This window comes from Python bivittatus, unplaced genomic scaffold (genome assembly GCF_059951505.1).
Source record: "Python bivittatus isolate LINGU-HERP-01145 unplaced genomic scaffold, Pbiv_v1 ctg000070_np1212, whole genome shotgun sequence".
Taxonomy (NCBI): domain Eukaryota; kingdom Metazoa; phylum Chordata; class Lepidosauria; order Squamata; family Pythonidae; genus Python; species Python bivittatus.
This window is the reverse complement of record NW_028277034.1, coordinates 2,947,063-2,964,532: the sequence shown is the minus strand read 5'-3', so window position 1 is coordinate 2,964,532 and position 17,470 is coordinate 2,947,063. Positions and strand designations below refer to the sequence as shown.

At 40.1% G+C, this 17,470-nt stretch overlaps 2 protein-coding genes across 7 annotated transcripts in view; one reads left to right on the top strand and one right to left on the bottom strand.

Moving 5' to 3' along the window:
• The window catches only part of PAICS (phosphoribosylaminoimidazole carboxylase and phosphoribosylaminoimidazolesuccinocarboxamide synthase), a 50,516-nt gene that overhangs the window by 2,045 nt on the left and 31,001 nt on the right, over nt 1-17,470 (bottom strand). For 5 of the 6 annotated variants that reach the window (XM_088131023.1, XM_088131041.1, XM_088131036.1 and 2 more), the window contains 8 exons: nt 11,416-11,464; nt 7,344-7,541; nt 3,588-3,766; nt 2,210-2,389; nt 1,999-2,112; nt 1,000-1,083; nt 735-915; nt 427-585 (listed from right to left, as the gene is read on the bottom strand). In XM_088131023.1, coding sequence (XP_087987149.1) covers nt 427-585; nt 735-915; nt 1,000-1,083; nt 1,999-2,112; nt 2,210-2,389; nt 3,588-3,766; nt 7,344-7,541; nt 11,416-11,464 — 1,144 coding nt within the window. Of the gene's footprint in view, nt 1-426; nt 586-734; nt 916-999; nt 1,084-1,998; nt 2,113-2,209; nt 2,390-3,587; nt 3,767-7,343; nt 7,542-11,415; nt 11,465-12,091; nt 12,231-17,470 lie in introns of those variants that run through there. The other variant, XM_007421118.4, reaches the window with a different exon arrangement.
• Nucleotides 12,346-17,470, top strand: part of PPAT (phosphoribosyl pyrophosphate amidotransferase) — a 52,183-nt gene continuing 47,058 nt past the window's right edge. Inside the window, exon 1 of the mRNA XM_088131071.1 lies at nt 12,346-12,614. Within this exon, the coding sequence (XP_087987197.1) occupies nt 12,487-12,614 (128 nt within the window). The 5' untranslated portion in view covers nt 12,346-12,486. The remainder of the gene's footprint in view (nt 12,615-17,470) is intronic.

Genomic DNA, 17,470 nt, shown 5'->3' with positions numbered 1-17,470 from the left:
TTTGGGGTGTCTGTGGAATTATATGTATTAGTGAATATCACTATTTCTATCCTTAAATGGAAAAGTTTTTGTTGGGTGGTAAAAGAAAACCTAAAAATAACCAGGTAATGCTGACAAACATAACTTAAGAAAGTATGATGGAAGTTAAGTATCTTTAGTAAATGGGATATTCATTTCTTACACCATTCAGGGGGTCACAGTACTGCAAAGCTTTTTAAGTCCTATCCTTGAGCACAATCCTCTGTAGGTATATTGTAGAAATTGTAAATTGTAAATTTAGGATCCAAGTATTTGTCCGTTCTAATTTAAACTATAATTATTTTGAACAGAACTACAGATGATAGTAAGGTTATGACTTTACTTTCAAACATGTACCACCTCACAAAAGATAATAATTTGTTCAAAGTATTAAATAATAAAACTTACCACTAGGCATTCTCAGAGATGACCATATATCCTGGGCACCCCAATCTGCTGAGAGTGGAGGACAATTGACAACGGGATAAGCACTGTTTCCAGACATTACGGGTCCCAGGCCATTGCTTCTACCAGCCACTGCAACGAACACTGTGGGAATCCCATCCCCTAATAATACAAAAACATATCAGATGCTTACCCAAACATGTTCTATACTGTTGTTCATTTTTAAAAACAATAGGAATATTTTGAGATTGCCTTTGTAGTTAAAAAACAGTTCACTAAAATAGAGAACTTAGACCAATTTGGGTTTGTACCTTCATATTCTGCTTTGATCCTCAGTGTCTCATCCGGTCCTTTGTGAGCAGAGGTCACTCGTAATTCACAAGGCACACCGTAACTGCCACATGCCTTCTTAATTTTTTCACAGTGACCAAGATCTGAGGTTGAACCCATGAGGACAACCACTCTGCCTTGACTCTGTGGTTTCAATAACAGCTAATAGAAAAGATCAAAAGACAATTTAAAAGTACTGAAAACAGTGATATAGATTATCTATATCTCACACACTGATGTCAATACCTCCACTCTTTCAGCCACCCATTCAAAGTTTCTTTTCACCATCTGCAGTGCTTCAGGAGTCACTTCTTTGAGATCACGGTAAGACTGAAAACACAAAACAACAAAACATTATATACAAAATGCACAAGATTCACCTATACATACCTATTTAAACTGCCAATACCGTATTTCACTGAGCAACTCCAAACATATATTTATAATCTGGTATTAACACAGAAGTCCAACATATGTGAGCATCAAAAATGCAGTTTATAAGTTGATGATGTATCTCCAATTCCTATTTTGAAACTTCCACATTTTATTTTCACTCAGAGGCAAGGCCATATGCTGATCTGGATCTCCAATATCAAAGCAGATAAACTAATAAATTATGCTTATATGATTAATAAAATCATGGTTCACTATTTTCTTAACTGACAGTTAACACATAACATTAAGAAAGTTCTGAAAACTACAGAGATCAAATAACAGCATTAGGCTCAAGAGCAAATCTCAAGTGTGCTTTTCACAGCTCATTAGTATAAGATAAACAATATTTCTGGAATATGAATTTTGCATTCACTCACTTCCTCCCATAGGCAAACCCTATTAATATAAGTATTAATAGCTATTATTTAAAATACACACGTACCCCAACAGGATTATCCTTGCCAAAGCTATAATTAATTGGAAAAGTCTAAATCAAATGCATAACATGTTAAATGTATCTTTCACTATTTTAACTGAAATGTAGTTAGAGATTTTATTTTTGGACGCTTAACATGTCTATCATAAAATGAATAAATTAGCAAAAGAAAAAATATTGAACAGTTTTCCAATTTTAACTGTAGAATTTGGCCTTCCCCAATCTTCTTTTCCTTCTTCTGTTTCACCTGAGTTGAAGAAACAAACGTGGAAGCTAAGGAGAACAAAAGCAGGTTTCACACAGCACAGATACACACACCCTATAAAATTGCAGTATTGGCTTACTTTCAGAACATGGACGGAAAACAGAATTACCTGTTTGTCCTTTTGTTGTTTTCTATCCCCAGATGGCCACAATCTCCAAGAATCATTATCAATGACATCAGCAAGGACAATTTCTTTTGTGGCTACATTAACCCCAAACTCAACCTAAGAAAGTCACAAAAAAGGAAGCATTAGCTGAATTCAACAATTTCATTCCTTAATTTAAAAACCAGGAACCTTTTTAAAATGTAATTGTATCTACCTTCAAATCCACTAGCGTACAATTCTGGGGCTGCCATGCTTTTTCAAGTATTTCAAAAATGGCTCGGGTGGACTGTGCCATGATATCTACTTCGGTTTGTCCGATTTCAAGGCCAGCAAGCTTAAACTTAACTTCAATGAGTTGCTCTTCAGACCACTGTGGATCATTTGCTGCATCATCCTGTTATAAGAGTGATATTTCATTGGAATAACTGACATCCTCATTAGAGATCCAGTTCCATTTTTCCATTCCATACAGAAGCAAGCAACATTTTTCACTGAAATGTCACATTTACTTGAGGGTGATCCTGTAGGGCAGTGATGGTGAACCTTTTGGGCTTGGCACGTCAAAAATTCGGAAAATGCCTAACTTGATTCTGCTGGTGTGTCACCCTCCCGAACAAAAGAGGAACATTTACATATTCATTTATTTTAAAAATTTACAGTCCAATCATGTGTGGTGCTATGTATTATATAAAGAAATGTCAAATAATTACAAAAATGAAATATGAGTAAAACAAACTCAAGTTTCTTTGGTAACTCAAACAGGCAGAATAGTTGTTGTCAGGTGTTGGTGAACGCTGGTGTGCCACCCAAAACATCATGGCATGTCACCTTTGACATGCATGTCATAGGTTCGCCATCACTGCTATATCTTGTTTTGGGATGGGCCCTTCTGATACTCTGACAGCATTTTTCCTTCTTTCCTGTATGTATCCAGTAAAGTCGCAATGATGTCATGATGTAATTTGAATTATTTGCACAATGACATAATGATGTGTGATGCTATTTTCTCCCTTGTTGCCTCCCCTGACAGATGCTTCCCACTGCAGGCTGCCAGACTGGAAGGAGATCATTCTTGCCAGAGGTCTAGACAGGGAATGCACCCAGATTGAGAAATATAAGTTGCCTATTCTAGTTTTCACTGAAAAGAAACAAGATATTTTTGAAGTTATTATTCAAACACATCGTTTCCTAATTGACATGATACCTATTATTAACAATCATGGGCATGAACATGTGTTTCTTTTAACAACTAAAAATATGTTTTCTTACCCAACTGTGCGTAAGAATCAAGACTCATTTTAAGGATCGCATGCCTATTGCAAAATTCTATCACCAGTAATACTCACTAGTGAGTAATATTAGTATTAATATTATTAGTCAGTAATATTAGTATTGATATTATTAGTGAGTAATACTCACTCGCCAAGTGTTAGTATTTCGGGCGAGGGGGGGAATTATTTTTGGAAGGCTTAGATTAGGAAGTTTAACTTAAGCACAAAATTAACTTAAGCTTCAAGCTTTCAAAAAATGTGGTAAATGTTAAATGATATAAAACATCTCCATTACAGCCCCATCATGTTTGTACTACCTACCTTATAAAACATCTCAATTTTAGGTGGATAAAATTTATAGCCTTCTTCAACACCAGGATTTCTCTTCAGGAAAGAACCAGTGGCAATTCTTCTACAAACCCATTCAATTGGAATCATTTCACAGTGAGCAGCTATAAATGCTGTATCGCTATGTTTTCTCACAAAAGCAGTCTTGATGCCTGTAATAAAATTTTCTTGATCAAAACAGTCTTCTGAATCTTAACTGTAAGCAAAATATGTAACCTATATATTTCTAAAACACACAAGAAGTCAACAATTTTTGTGTAAAAATCAATAAAAACATATAGGGATAGCTAGTGGTGTTGGAGGCGCATAGCAAAGAGTAAAAGGCAAATAAAGAAGAGGGAATCCCCAGAAGACTGCTCTGGTCCTCATCCAAATCAGAATGCTTTTTGTGAAAATCCTGAGCATGAAATTTCACTTACACTCTGAATAGAACCAATCCATTAGTTTCTAACTTAGAGAGTAGGAATTGCTTTCATTAGATCAGACTGGGAAGTTTTTACAGATAGTCCTCAACTTACGACAATTCATTTAGCTACCATTCGAAGTTATGATGGCACTGAAAAAAATGACACATGACCGGTCCTCGCACTTACAACTGTCACAGCATTCCCAAAATCATGTGATCAAAATTCAGGCACTTGCCAACTCGCATATATTTATGACAGTTGCAGCAGATTAAAAAGCAGAGACGTCACCTTGCTGACAAAGATCTGCATAGTCAAAGCTATGACGCTGAAAGTTGCCGGCCAGAAATGGTCGACACTTCAGTGGTTCGAGTCCAGCCTTCGTGTTAAACAGGGTGAGCTCCTGTTTCCTCCCCAGTTCCTGTCAACCCAACAGGTCGAAAACTCACGTGAGTAAATAAATGGGTACTCTCACTCCGGTGGGAGGAAAAATACTGGTGGCGCCTTGCAAAAAAGGAGTTGGGAGCAGTTGCCGGTAAGCGCGAAAAACCGCGCACGCCCGAAAAAGGGCGCGAAGCAACGGAAACCCGCCTCCTGCGCTCGCCAGCTGGGCTCTGCTCTAGGAAGGAGGCTCTGGCAAACAACTTCCGAAAAACAATTGCCTTGAAAACTGCAAGGACTCGTCCAAAGCAGTCACCGTAGAGTTGGTAATGACTGAGCGTGGACAAAAAAAAAAAAATGTATGGCTGTGAGAGCTGGACCATAAAGAAGGCTGAGCGCCGAAGAATTGATGCCTTTGAACTGTGGTGCTGCAGAAGACTCTTAAGAGTCCTCTGGACTGCTAGGAGGTCAAACCAGTCAATCTTAAAGGAAATCAACCCTGATTGCTCATTGGAAGGATTGATACTGAAGCTCAAGCTCAGATACTTTGGTTACCTAATGCGAAGAGAGGACTCTTTGGAAAAGATCCTGATGCTGGGAAAGATTGAAGGCAAAAGGAGAAGAGGACAGCAGAGGATGAGATGGTTATATAGCATCACTGAAGCAACGAGCATGAAACTGAGCAAACTCAGGGAGGCAGTGAAGGACAGGAAGGCCTTGTGCGATATGGTTCATGGGGTCACGAAGAGTCAGACACAACTTAACGACTGAACAACAAAAACAGCTGGCTTCTGACAAGCAAAGTCAATGGGGAACCGCATGATTCACTTAACAACAGTGGGGATTTGCTTAACGACCATAGTAAAAAAGGTTGTAAGATCAGGTGCGATCACGTGATGCCTTGCTTAACAACCACACCTCTCAACAATGAATTTTCCAGTCCCTATTGTGTTCATAAGTCAAGGACTACTTGTATAAATGAAGAGTGGAGGAACTAAAACTCAAGAGTAGATCCCACTGCATTTAGTAGAACATGTTTCCAGACAAGCATTGCTTTTTTTTTTTAACCTTCCATAAAAATCTAAGCGCATGATATTCTGGATCCAAAGCCACAAAGGGGAGCTTTTCTAATGTTATGTGTGCTTAGGAAGGAAGGAAAATATGTTACCATGAACTAAGGACATCTGCTACTGTGATGTAATAGCTGAAGTCTTGGATTTAGAAAGGGTTCAAATCAATCCTCAGCAACAATGTGATTTGAAACAATTATTATAAATTTTAATATTAATCAACCTGCCAAGAATAGTGATGACAATTTCTACATATCCAGTTGGGAAAAACCCCACTTTTTCTATTTTTTGTCTTAAATTATATAGCCTATTGTATTTTTCAACTTGCCTCCTCCATGTTTTTGTTTCTTGTGTTATCTATTTCTATTAATTTTTATCTGTGCTACTGCTTGTGCTAATGCTTTGCGGAAAACTATTATTTGCTCATTCACTGCAAATCATGCAGGTGGCAGCATCTTTCTGATCTTGTCTAAAGATCTATAGAATCTATAGTCTATTGTCAAGCTAAGCAGAGTCAGGTCTGGTTGGCATTTGGATGGTAGAACTCCAGGGAACCAAAGGACTATAGATTAAACTATAAAATTGAAAAACAAGTAATGACAAACCACATCCATTCTGATACCAAGAAAGCAATTTTAATAACTCCATGAAATCAGCAGGAAGCATGCCTGAATCAAAAGAAACTTCCACTTTTTTTATGATATGCAATCCTGTCACCAAAACTGCCTTAGTCATAGAAAAAAAGAGGTGAATCAGTGGATACCCAATGAAATCAGTGGGCATTTTTTTTTCTTTTCTTTTTTTTTTTATGCTAAATACACCACTATATTTGTTAATGAGGCAGGAAGGCAGAGGATAGTAAGTTGGAGGTTTGCCACAGAGTGTTACAAAGAAAATGTTACAACATTTCATGGGGAAAAAGTTGGAACAGAAGGAAGGATTCCATCACGTTAATTTTTAATCCTTAATCTTACTCAAGGCAACATTTCTTCATAACATACTAATGTGAGGCAAGTTTTGGAAGCACAACTTGATAAGCTGATGCAAGTCTGATTTCATGTTTTTGGTAATCAGTAGCTTGCAAGACAGAGTTTTGATATGCAACTTATAACACATAAAGCAAGGATTATAATTTCAAGCAAATGATACCTTTTGGCTGAGGGGGTAAAAATTCTAAAAACTCATCCCAAGAACTTCAAAACAAGTTATTAAAGACCTATACAAAATAAATAGGAAAAAAAACATAGCACAGATACAGTGCATTGGCAGGGAAACGCATACATAAAATTACTAGATGGTCTTAAACTACTATCTCAAAGTTCCTGCAATATGAACATTCAATTAAAATAAATTGCCTTGTTTTCCAATTTGGTTATAGAATTAGCACATGCAAAGCATTTTGAACTTGTGAAAATGAACACTATAAATGCTACATTAGAACTATAAATTTGGAAGCCCAATTTATTTTAAAACAGCTGGCACCAAACATTTTAAATGTTTTTTTTCCCCAATTCATTTGGCCTGAAATGAGTTGTGTATGTTAAATCCCACTGCTTAAGTTTCCAATGGCCTCTTCCAATGGCTGTCAGTGTTACTTAAGGATATAAGGGACAAATATTTAATGTGACTCATCTATGGAGAAACTAGCCTGTATTTTTTTTAATGTGGAAAAAATATTGTGGTATTCTTGAAAGTTCTATGCTTGCTCCAGCATAGGATATAGTCGCAAGATCTCTTAACCGTAATAAAATCAAGAAAAATTAACACACAAGTTTCCCATAGCAAAGAGAGCTTCCATATAATGAGGCATTATTGCTTTACATACATTGCCAATGTTACTCTCCTGCATGATGACCAATTTTTCCACTACTTACCAGATTCCTGAAGCAACTGGAACACACAAGTTGTTGTTGTATTTGAGATTGCAGCCTTCCCTTCCATGATGTTCTTTCTAGCTGCATTTCCAGCAGTTATTTGGTCTTTTGATTGCAGCAGAACACATCCCGGGTAAGTTGGCAATTCATAAACTTCTTTTGTTTTTCCCTCGTTTATTTTTTTGCCCAGTTTAAGTTCTGGAGAAATAATTGGGAGAGATATGAACATATATGAAAACAGGGCATTACACTTAAAAAGGTTTATAAAACAAATTTATAAAACAAATGTGTGCATGTTTACTGAGAAAGTTCTACTATATTCGGGGCATCTTAAACATAGGAAAGCACCCACTATCTGCAATTTAACATTTCTTTTGAATATCAAAGACCGCAATTCATTCATTTTGTTCACCAAATGCCTTGTTTGATTTGGCTTAATAGTAAGTGGTATATAAACTATGTCTTCTTTCTCAGAATGTGTTCTCACAAACTTAGCCATTTTTTTTAAAGACACATGAGCTGTGAATGCTATAAAAGGCTTATTTTGGTTTTGCTTTTTAACTCTTGAAGGAGGAGAGAGGGAGAGAGAACCACCTCACACTGTAAGACGCCTGCTGAGAAGAGGGAAACAGAGTTGAAGTCTTTTCAGTTCCTATGGTAACAAATGGATCACTGAATACAATTCATCAAATAGTCCAGATAGTCACATGGAGCAACCGTTCTTTACTTTCCTTGGGTGTCTGTTCAGTTTCCAGGCTGTGGTAATTCTCCACATACAAACAATTATGAAGGAAAATAGTCTATATAAATCTTTAACGTTTTGCCTTTTTAAAATTCTACCTTGGGAGACAAAATGAGAAGATCTGCTAAATTTCTTCTATTTACACAAGGACAATTCACCCATTGAACTGTGGCTTCTGCGTATCAGTTGTCCCTCTCCCTCAAAATGAAAACTCAACTCAATAACTTTTCCTTTGAACCAAGCACACATGGCTGTAATCATTGTACATTGTGCTCCTCTTGTGAGGACATTTTAGGGAGCCGCCCTTGATCCTGTTAAGGCAACAAGATATTCAACCTCACATCTCTTTAAGGTGTTGAACTGTCATAAGCTGTTAATGATTTGGTGCCTCTCTGGGGTAGCAAGGAGTTGTAATGGGCAAAGTGATATTCCAAAGTTGACCAGAATCTTTATACAGAGCTGATCCTGAAAGAATGGAGGGGGGTTTGCTTTTGTTGCTAAACTGAGTTAAGCCTAGCTTTGAATGGTTTTTATGATCACCCAGGAGATCAAAATGTCAGGCAACAATGCTACTGATTTTAAGAAACTGTAGTCACCAACAGCTCTGCGGGCCACAAAAAGCCCTTGACCCTCAGAGTGATCACCCCTACGTTAAGGACCACTAGATTTGCCAGTTGTAAAAGAACGGGAATGGCAAAAGAAACTTAAGGGTCCTTGCCTTGCCCTTTGTTCTACTCAAGAGTTATTCCTTTAATGACTCTATACGCTAGCAAGACAGCAATATGACCAAACCCTAAACGCATGTTCAAATAATTTGAGATGGGGAGGACAGGCCCAAGAGGGCAAAATCTCAGGAAAACAATAGAAACACCTCAAGCTTAGGTGGGTAATATTTTGCATGATAACTTGAACTAGTTTGTTTAGCAGCCTCACTTAAACAAGCTTTTCCTTCCCTTCCCAGGTAACAAGAAATAAAGACACTTATAATGTGGTAATAATAAGAGTATTTCGTAAATAAAATACTACTGCAACACTTAAGTGAGATTGTCTAGTAGTAATGTATTACTGATGAATTGGTGATAGAAGTTAATTAGAAGCTGACATCTGTTGTCCTCTTCAAGATTAAAACAGAGGTGTCCTTAGTTAAATATAATAACTAGGTAATGATGGGCATAGAATAAAAAGTACAGAAGGAGGATTTCTATCCAGATGGTACACCTAGAACACTCAATGAGCAGGTCATTCATTTCTGTGGCCACTGAAACTGTTTCCTGGAAAAATAGAACAGTTAAAAAAGCAAAAACAAGCAACTATGAACCTTGGAATGTTCCAGAGATAATGTTAAGAAAACAAGTATGAAGAAGTTTAGAGAGACCTGTGCATTTTACTAAAAATGATAGTTATGAGCAATAAATACTATTATTTATAAAACCAGGTAAAGACCTAACTCAAGCCCCATTTCCTTCTGTATTACACCTTAAATCTCTGGGCAGATTTCTGATTTAATGTCAATCCAGCTTTTTCTCCCCAGTGCCATTTCCCACCCTTTTTTATCAACTTACTTGAGTCACTGGTCTGAGATGGGTGGCTATATAAATTGAATGAATGAATGAATAAATATTATCTAGAAATCTCAAAGACTTGCAGAATGTTATGAAGCCAGTTTGGTCTAGTGGTTAAAGCACCAGGCTAGAAACCAGGAGACTATGAGTTCTAGTCCTGCCTTAGGCATGAAAGGCAGCTGGGTGACCTTGGGCCATGCACTCTCTCTCAGCCCAACTCACCTCACAGGGTTGTTGTTCTGGGGAAAATAGGAGGAGGAAGGAGTGTTAGGTATGTTCGCCAACTTAAGTTATTTATAAAAAATTAATAAAGTCGGGATAAAAAAATGGAAATGGAAACTCTGAATTGACTAAGATATTACTTTAGCATAGAAGTTTGAAATCTTCACTTAAATTTCTCCAGTCTTCTGCGAAACTGCCTACCCAAATCTCAAAACTGATCCATACAAAATCTGATACTTGGAGAATATGCATAAGAAAACAAATTCAGTTGTTCAGATGTATGCTGCATATACTTTACAGATTATCTGATCTTGAAGCTTCATATTGCTGAAATTGCATATAATACATAATGGGAGACATCATTAGGCTGCAAATTTTTCAGGACTACAGAGGGAAAAAATCCAACAAAAACTTCACATGCCTATTGAGTTCTGAATCCAGTATTACAAGTTTTGTTCCATGAGTAACTAAGCTGGAGAGCTGTATCATTGTAATGAACAGTAGAGGCAGAAGAGCCAATCACCCTTTGGGCCAAGGTGAATATAAAATAACCTGTATGCTGCCGAGAGTTGCCTGCACTATGGAATCTTCTTCCCGCTGAGGGGAGGCTGATCTCATAATTGTTGAGCTTCCAGAGGTCCCTTACGACTTGTCTATGCCAGCAGGCCTGGGGACCCCAGGGGACGGGAGATTTAGTGAGGTGGCTCTCTTATTTTTATCATCCTTTTATTCTTTGATCTATTTCAATTTTTATATTTTTAATGCATTTATTGACTCTTTTTAACTTTGTTGTATGCCACCCAGAGTCGCCTACGGCGAGATGGGTGGCTATATAAATTGGTTTAATAAATACATTAAATAAATTGCAGTTTCCCTCCGGTCTTTTGGGCATGCAACCCAAAACCCATATGGAGAATTACAGCACTCCCCGCAGGTCTTCTCCAGCCTTCCCATAAGACACTTGGGTGGCTTAAACTATTTCCCTTTGTAGTGGAGACCGACCATGGGAAGGTAAATAACTGAAGTGAAATGTGACCAGAAAAAAGTTTTGAGTGTGCAACAGCCAAGTTTTCAGAACGGCTTAACTCCCGAGAAATGATGGGACTACAACTGCCAGCTTTCCCAGGCAGAAGAGCAAGCAGGCCCGCGGCTCCCAACATCTCTGGAGCTCCCCAACGGGACAAAGGCGAACCGAGATTGCACTGCGCACAGACCGCGGTGGCAGAGATAAAGGTAGCCTGTACCACCGGACCGGGCAGTAGGGAGTCCTTTTTTTGATCAATACCCCTTACCTAAGACTCTACCTAGATCCCACAGCGCGAGCGGTTCCAACCCAGCGCCGCTCACTTTTGACTTAAGAGAGTTTCTTTTGAACATCGGCAGCCTCCAAAAAGTGAAACCTGGAAACGGTGGAGAGGAAGCTGCGGCTACTACCGGCGACCCACGTGCGCTCAGCCCGAATAAGGCGCAAGCAGGCAGCCAAGTTGAGTGCGGCCAGCAGCGCCTTCCTTCCGCGGATCCCGCTAAGGCGTGCAAAGCCACTCACCTGAATGTATCGGAGCCATTGCAGCGAGAGGAGCGGCGGCCCGGGACGCCTAAAAAGCAGAAAGTGAAACACGTGAAGACGAGAGGAGCAGCGCAGCGCAACCTGCCAGGGAAGCCCGCGCACTTCCAAGAGGGAGGAGACCTAGAACGCGCGTGCTACTCGGGGTGCTGAACTGGCGGCCGGGCTGCGTAAGAAGGGGGAACAGCGGAAGGGGCCGGCGAAGCGGGGTGGAGATTAGCCGCGAAGCCCACCAATGGCCGCGGCTCGCGCAGGGTTGCGCCCCGAAGTGCACCACCCCAGGCGCATTCTTCCTCCCCGATCTCCTTGTTCCGAGCGGGGGCGGGGGGGGGGAGGAAGAAAGAAGATGGTTCGGCTACCTCGGCCTTCCAATCTGCGCTAAGCTTCCACCTACGCCCCTCCGCCTTCCCCGCCTCTGGGCAGCCGCCGCAACAATAACGCGCGAGCGAAGTTCAGCCCTTCCCTCCGCGCGCGCCCTTTTCCAGGACTCCCACCCCCTCCGCCCCCATCCCAGGGCTATTTCGCGCCAAAGTTCACCCGCGGACCCACCCTCGCCCCGCTTCACCGAGTGCCTTCCTTGCGTAAAAAGCGAAGCCCCGGCCAACCTCTACCAGAACTCCTCCCGCCCCGCCCCCAAAGCGCGAAAAGTAAAATATACCAAATTTAATACGCAGGTGAGAGGGGTGGCAGGGCGAGATGATGACCGGAGAAAAGTTCCACCGCGAAACTTAGTTTCGATGAAGCGCTGGAAAGAAAACGATCCACAAAGAGCGCCCCGTCCCTTTCCTCCCCCTCGCCCGCAGAAGACCCGGGCGCGCGACTCCCCGCAGGCGGCGCTTCATTTACCCGGAAAGCAACCCGACCGCCCCCTCCCCATGTGAGAGTGTATGTATGTAAATAAGGCGAGGGGTGGGAGCAGGGAACTTGCGCTGCTGCGGTCAGCCCGCCTCCTCCTCCTCCTCCTCCTCCTTCCCCACAAACTCAGGCGGCGGCTGGAGCGACAGCAACAGGAGAGGCTACGGGAGCATCCACACACGTGTTCGCTCGGGCACCATGGAATTCGAGGAGCTAGGGATCCGGGAAGAATGCGGCGTCTTCGGCTGCATCGCCTCCGGTTTATGGCCCACGGAGCTCGATGTGCCCCATGTGATCACGCTGGGACTGGTGGGGTTGCAGCACAGGTAGGAATGGGGCGACGGTGGCCGGGGGAGGGCGGCTGACAGGAAGGCCTGATCTCAGCCTTGGGGACCCGGAATAAGCGTGAAGAGGAGGAACAGTGGGAGGAATGCGGTGGGATTAAGCGTTAAGGCAGCGCTGGTTCGGTGGGGTCTGCTCTCCTGATCCCCAGGGCACGTGCTTAGGATGTAGCCGCCTCCGTGTATGCATATGCACTCTGTGGGATGTAATAAGATCCTTGCTCCCAAGTAAATTTGTGCAGGCTTGCACCCTGAGGTCTTCCTGTTTTGCTGCTGCAGTTCTGTCCCTGACTCCAAGAAAGATGACATGCTGTTGTGGGGAAGATTAAAGTGCAACTCTGGCTATGCAACAGATCCCAATACTCCCTCAAACTTTTAGGATGGCCAAAGCTCACCCTGATCAAAGTTTAAGGTGCTTCTGTAACCATCTGACAGCCTCAAACTTGCTGAAAATCTGTATCTCATGCCTGAATTAGGTGGTCTAATAACCTCTGGTCCTCTTTGGATCCACTTGCTTGGCTGTGAGTTCTGACAGTTAGCATGTACTCTGACATTCTTGGACCCAAATCAGTTTTGGTAAGCTGCGTTACTCTTGCTTTTAGCTATAGAAAAGTGTAAATACAAAATTTGGATAAAACCGCCATATGGGGTTTGTTTTGCAACATATCCACCCATTGCAGACTCTGCCCATAATCCTTTCTTGCTGCAATATGTTTGTTCTGCCTACTCTGGAGAGAAGCATCCAACGAGATACAATCTCAGCCTCTTCTTGCCAATCCTACATGTAGAAAGTTCCTTATTTGCAAACAAGTGCTCACCTTATCTACTTTATATCTGTGCTTTATCTTTATATCAGCTTTCTCCAACCTGGCATCTTTCAAATTGGTTGAACCTGCTGGCTAGGGATGTTGACTGTTTTAATCCAGCATGTTCAGAGAGCACCAAGCTGGTCTCTTTTCTTCACCCTTGTTTCTCTTGCCTGCTAAAACTTTGGTATATGCGTTCCTTCATGGGATCATAAATCTCCAAATTCATCTTGGATCAATTTGCTGAAGGAACAGGTACTCCTTCCTACTCACTTAGTGGATGGGGGCTGTTTGTGAGCCAAGTAGCAACCATAATTCTCAACCCTTTTAACAGGGAGTGCTCTAAGGATGTACTTTCTCTAAGATTGTGCCCATCCTTCAGAAGTTGGGTGGCTGGATGCTACAATCCTATTCACATTTCGTGGGAAGTAGCCATGCTTAAATGGGTTCCCGAATAAAGATTCAAAGGGCCACGTTGCACATGTCTCTAGGATTTACTTTTTAAGGACTCCCTAGACTGCATAGGCAGAGATGATTCAAGACAGAACAGTCACATTCTTGGTAACAAAAATATAGCACTGCAGTAACAAAACATCTACTCTTACATCATACCCCCAAAACTGCAACTCTCTGTGACTCAAGGTAGGTTGTATCACCTTAGTGACAGGCCTATCTCTGTACCTAGTTTTAAGTTCGGCTGCTGCTTTGGTGCTATCAGTTTATAGTATCAACTTGCCAGATTGATACAGAGTAGCTATTCTTACATATGTTACATACGTTACATATATGGTGGGTTAACATATAGCTTGACTGTTAGCTCTACGCATGCACAGGCAGCACAGGAAGTGACTTCCTGTTCCCAACTTTCCATTTTCAACTAACTATAAAGACTTATTATATACAGATCTGAATTAATAGTAGCTAGTATTTAGCTATAGTTTAGGAAAACAAGTTAATTTTAACAATGATTCTGGCTTTTTTCCCATCACTCTTCTTGAAACCAGCCTAATGACCCAGTTTGAACATATAACTGCATAGATTCTCAGCAGTTTCACTTCTTGTAGGCCTTTCCAGCAATGTATTTTCCAATCAGTCTGGAGAATATGAGTTTCAGGTGCGTTAAGAAATTGGGAAAATAGGCCAGAATGTAACATATCAATGAAACTTGGTTGGTAAGTCCATATTAAAGATTTATGCAAAACCTTTTCAGCTGGCACAAGTTTTTGTCCCAGCACATGGAGCACACACAACTGGTAAACGCTGATGGAGGCAGTACAGGTGGTCCTCAGTTAATAACCACTCATTCAGCAACCGTTCAAACTTACGATGGCACTGAATGAGTGGTACTTATGACCAGTCCTCAAAGTTCTGGCTGTTGCAGCACCCCCGCAGTCACGTGATTGTGATTTGTAACCTTTTCTGATGGCTTCCCATAAGCAAAGTCAGTGGGGAAGCTGGCAGAAAGTCGTAAGTCACGATCACGTGAGGTCTTCGCTTAACAACCTGCCATGATTCACTTAATGGCAGTAATCAGGGACTGCTGGAACTGCCATAGCTAAGCAACACAGTCACATGACGTGTTTTACAACTGCATCTCTTAGTGACAGAAATTCCAGTTTCAATTACCATAGTTAAGTGAGGTCTACCTGTATGAAACTATGGCAAAAAGCAAAGGCACAAGCTGAGCCTATGTTAGTGTTTCTAAGCCCTGATAATGCACTGTCATGAATTATATGTAAAAGATGGCATAATAATGCTAGTTAGTTAACAATAGTTCTGAGGCATTTTTTTTCCTGTGCCCATTAGCAGGAATTGGAATATTTCACATGACTCAATTGCATCCAAATGTTTAGGGATATTTTGCATAGATATATAAAATAATTCTCTTCTGTGTACATAGTATGGATTTTTCTATCTGAAGTGTACTTTTCAGATAACTTAAAATGGCTCCTAGTTATATGTTGCTTTACCCTCAAAATCTCACACCAATGCGAATGATGCTAAACAAATGAAATGTGTGCTCTGCTATGTCAAGTATATCCTAAATATATTTAAAATCTAAGCCATGAGACTAATTTCTTGAAAACTACATTTAAACTCTTTTTTTAAAAAAAATTCTGACTTTTATAGGCTGGATTAACAATAATGAGATTCCTTTTACAGGAATTTTTCTTCTTCTAAAACACTATTACATATTAGGACCACTCTGGAGGATACCTCAAACTACTCTTAAGTGATTTTTGTTTTGTACCTTAGTGTATATTTTGTAGAATGTCACGACACACAAAATATAACTTGGGTACAGGTTTTCTGGTGTTTACTGAAATTAGATAGACTTAAAACTCTTTCCGCAAAACTTAAGTAAGTAAGAAACATGGTTGAAAGCAGCATGTTGGGCTGCTTTTTTCTTGTTTTTGTTTCTAAGAGACAAATGTGTCCCATCATGCGGTCTAAAAGCTAAGGTTATTTAGTAGACTTATCTAATATGAGGGTTCAGGGAAACCTCCCAAAATATCGTGTCTGTGTTTTAGAACACAACTTAGCATTGGAGTCACCATTTATAGAATGTGTTGATGCAATGCCTTTTTAAGGGTTGTTTGATTTGGGTATTAAAGCGAACCATCTGCCAAAACAAAACAAAAATGCTCACCTACAAAATATTTTCTACTCTCATTAGCATGTTATGGCTCTCAACTGCCTTTCTCGGAAGTGAGAAATGTATGCCCTGCACTCTAAAGTTTGGCCAGCATTTTACTTCATCCGTCTCCAAAGGCTGGCTAGAGCTGATAGGAATTGGAGTGCGGTAATAGAAACCAGCAGCTCTTTGTGAGAAAATGGTGGCCATTCTAGGAAAAAGGCCTACTAAATTTGCTTAAGGCATAATGAGTTGCACTCTATTCCATCCAAGTGTATCATGACATACGGCAAGGTATTTTGGAGAATGTGCAGTAGCCTAACTGATATGACAATTTATGAAAGTCATGTTTCTTGCATACACTTGCAGAGATCCATCTATAACAAACAGGCAAGGTCATCATGGGTCATTGCTCCAAGACTTTAGGAGTATATATCATGCGATCAAAAACATTTACAGTGCAATCTGATACTTATCTATTCAAGGATACATCTCACTTAGTTAGTTTACTCCTGATAATATAACATGTTAAACCTTAAAAGAGATTAAAACTTATGGTAATTTTTATACTTGTCTTCCCTTTTTTTTTTTTTTAAGTCCTTTGTTCTTCAGGAGTTATCAAGGCTAGGTTTAAGATACTTGGACAGCACACTAAATATGAAAGCATGAAAAACATTTTGTTATCTGGAAATATGACAGGCAGTTGGAGAGTTATAAAACTAGAATTCTCAATAAAGAAAGCGTAAGCCCATATTAATATCTTGTTCCAGGCAATTGCTCTGTGTTAATCAATATATGAAAAAAACGTCATGCAAGTCCTTGACCCAAACTGTTCTGTAACATGCATTTTGGAACAAGTTTTGGGCTTGTTAATCTTTTTCTAGAAGATACTTCATTTTGAGAAATATTTTGGCAAGAATAGGATGGTCACAGATTGTGGGAGTTTCTGAATGTATTCTACGTTTTCCCAATCAGAACAATTTGGCAGTTAATCTGCATGATTAAGATTTCTTTGGAACAGGACATAAAATTTTGCAGAAAGAAAGGGAAGCGTTTATAATTTTTAAGTGGGGGCTTAGTGCTATGCCTTGACTGATTCACTTTCTTGACATTGTTGAAAAACAACAATGTAATCTCTTCTCAAAAGATTTCTCATGTTTTTACAAAATGTATCTAGTCTTTCTGAAAAATCAGTTTTCTCATCTGCTCTCACCTAATGTTACTTAGAGTTTTTTTCCCCCATGCTGTTCAGAAAAAAATCATGAACCATTATGGTTTGATTATATTTCTACAAGAAAAAATGGCAACATTAACATTTAACAAATTCTATCTGAACATTGCCTGTGAGTGAGTTGAAATGGAAGTTAACTTACAAGCCTGATTTGCATTTGTTTAGCTTA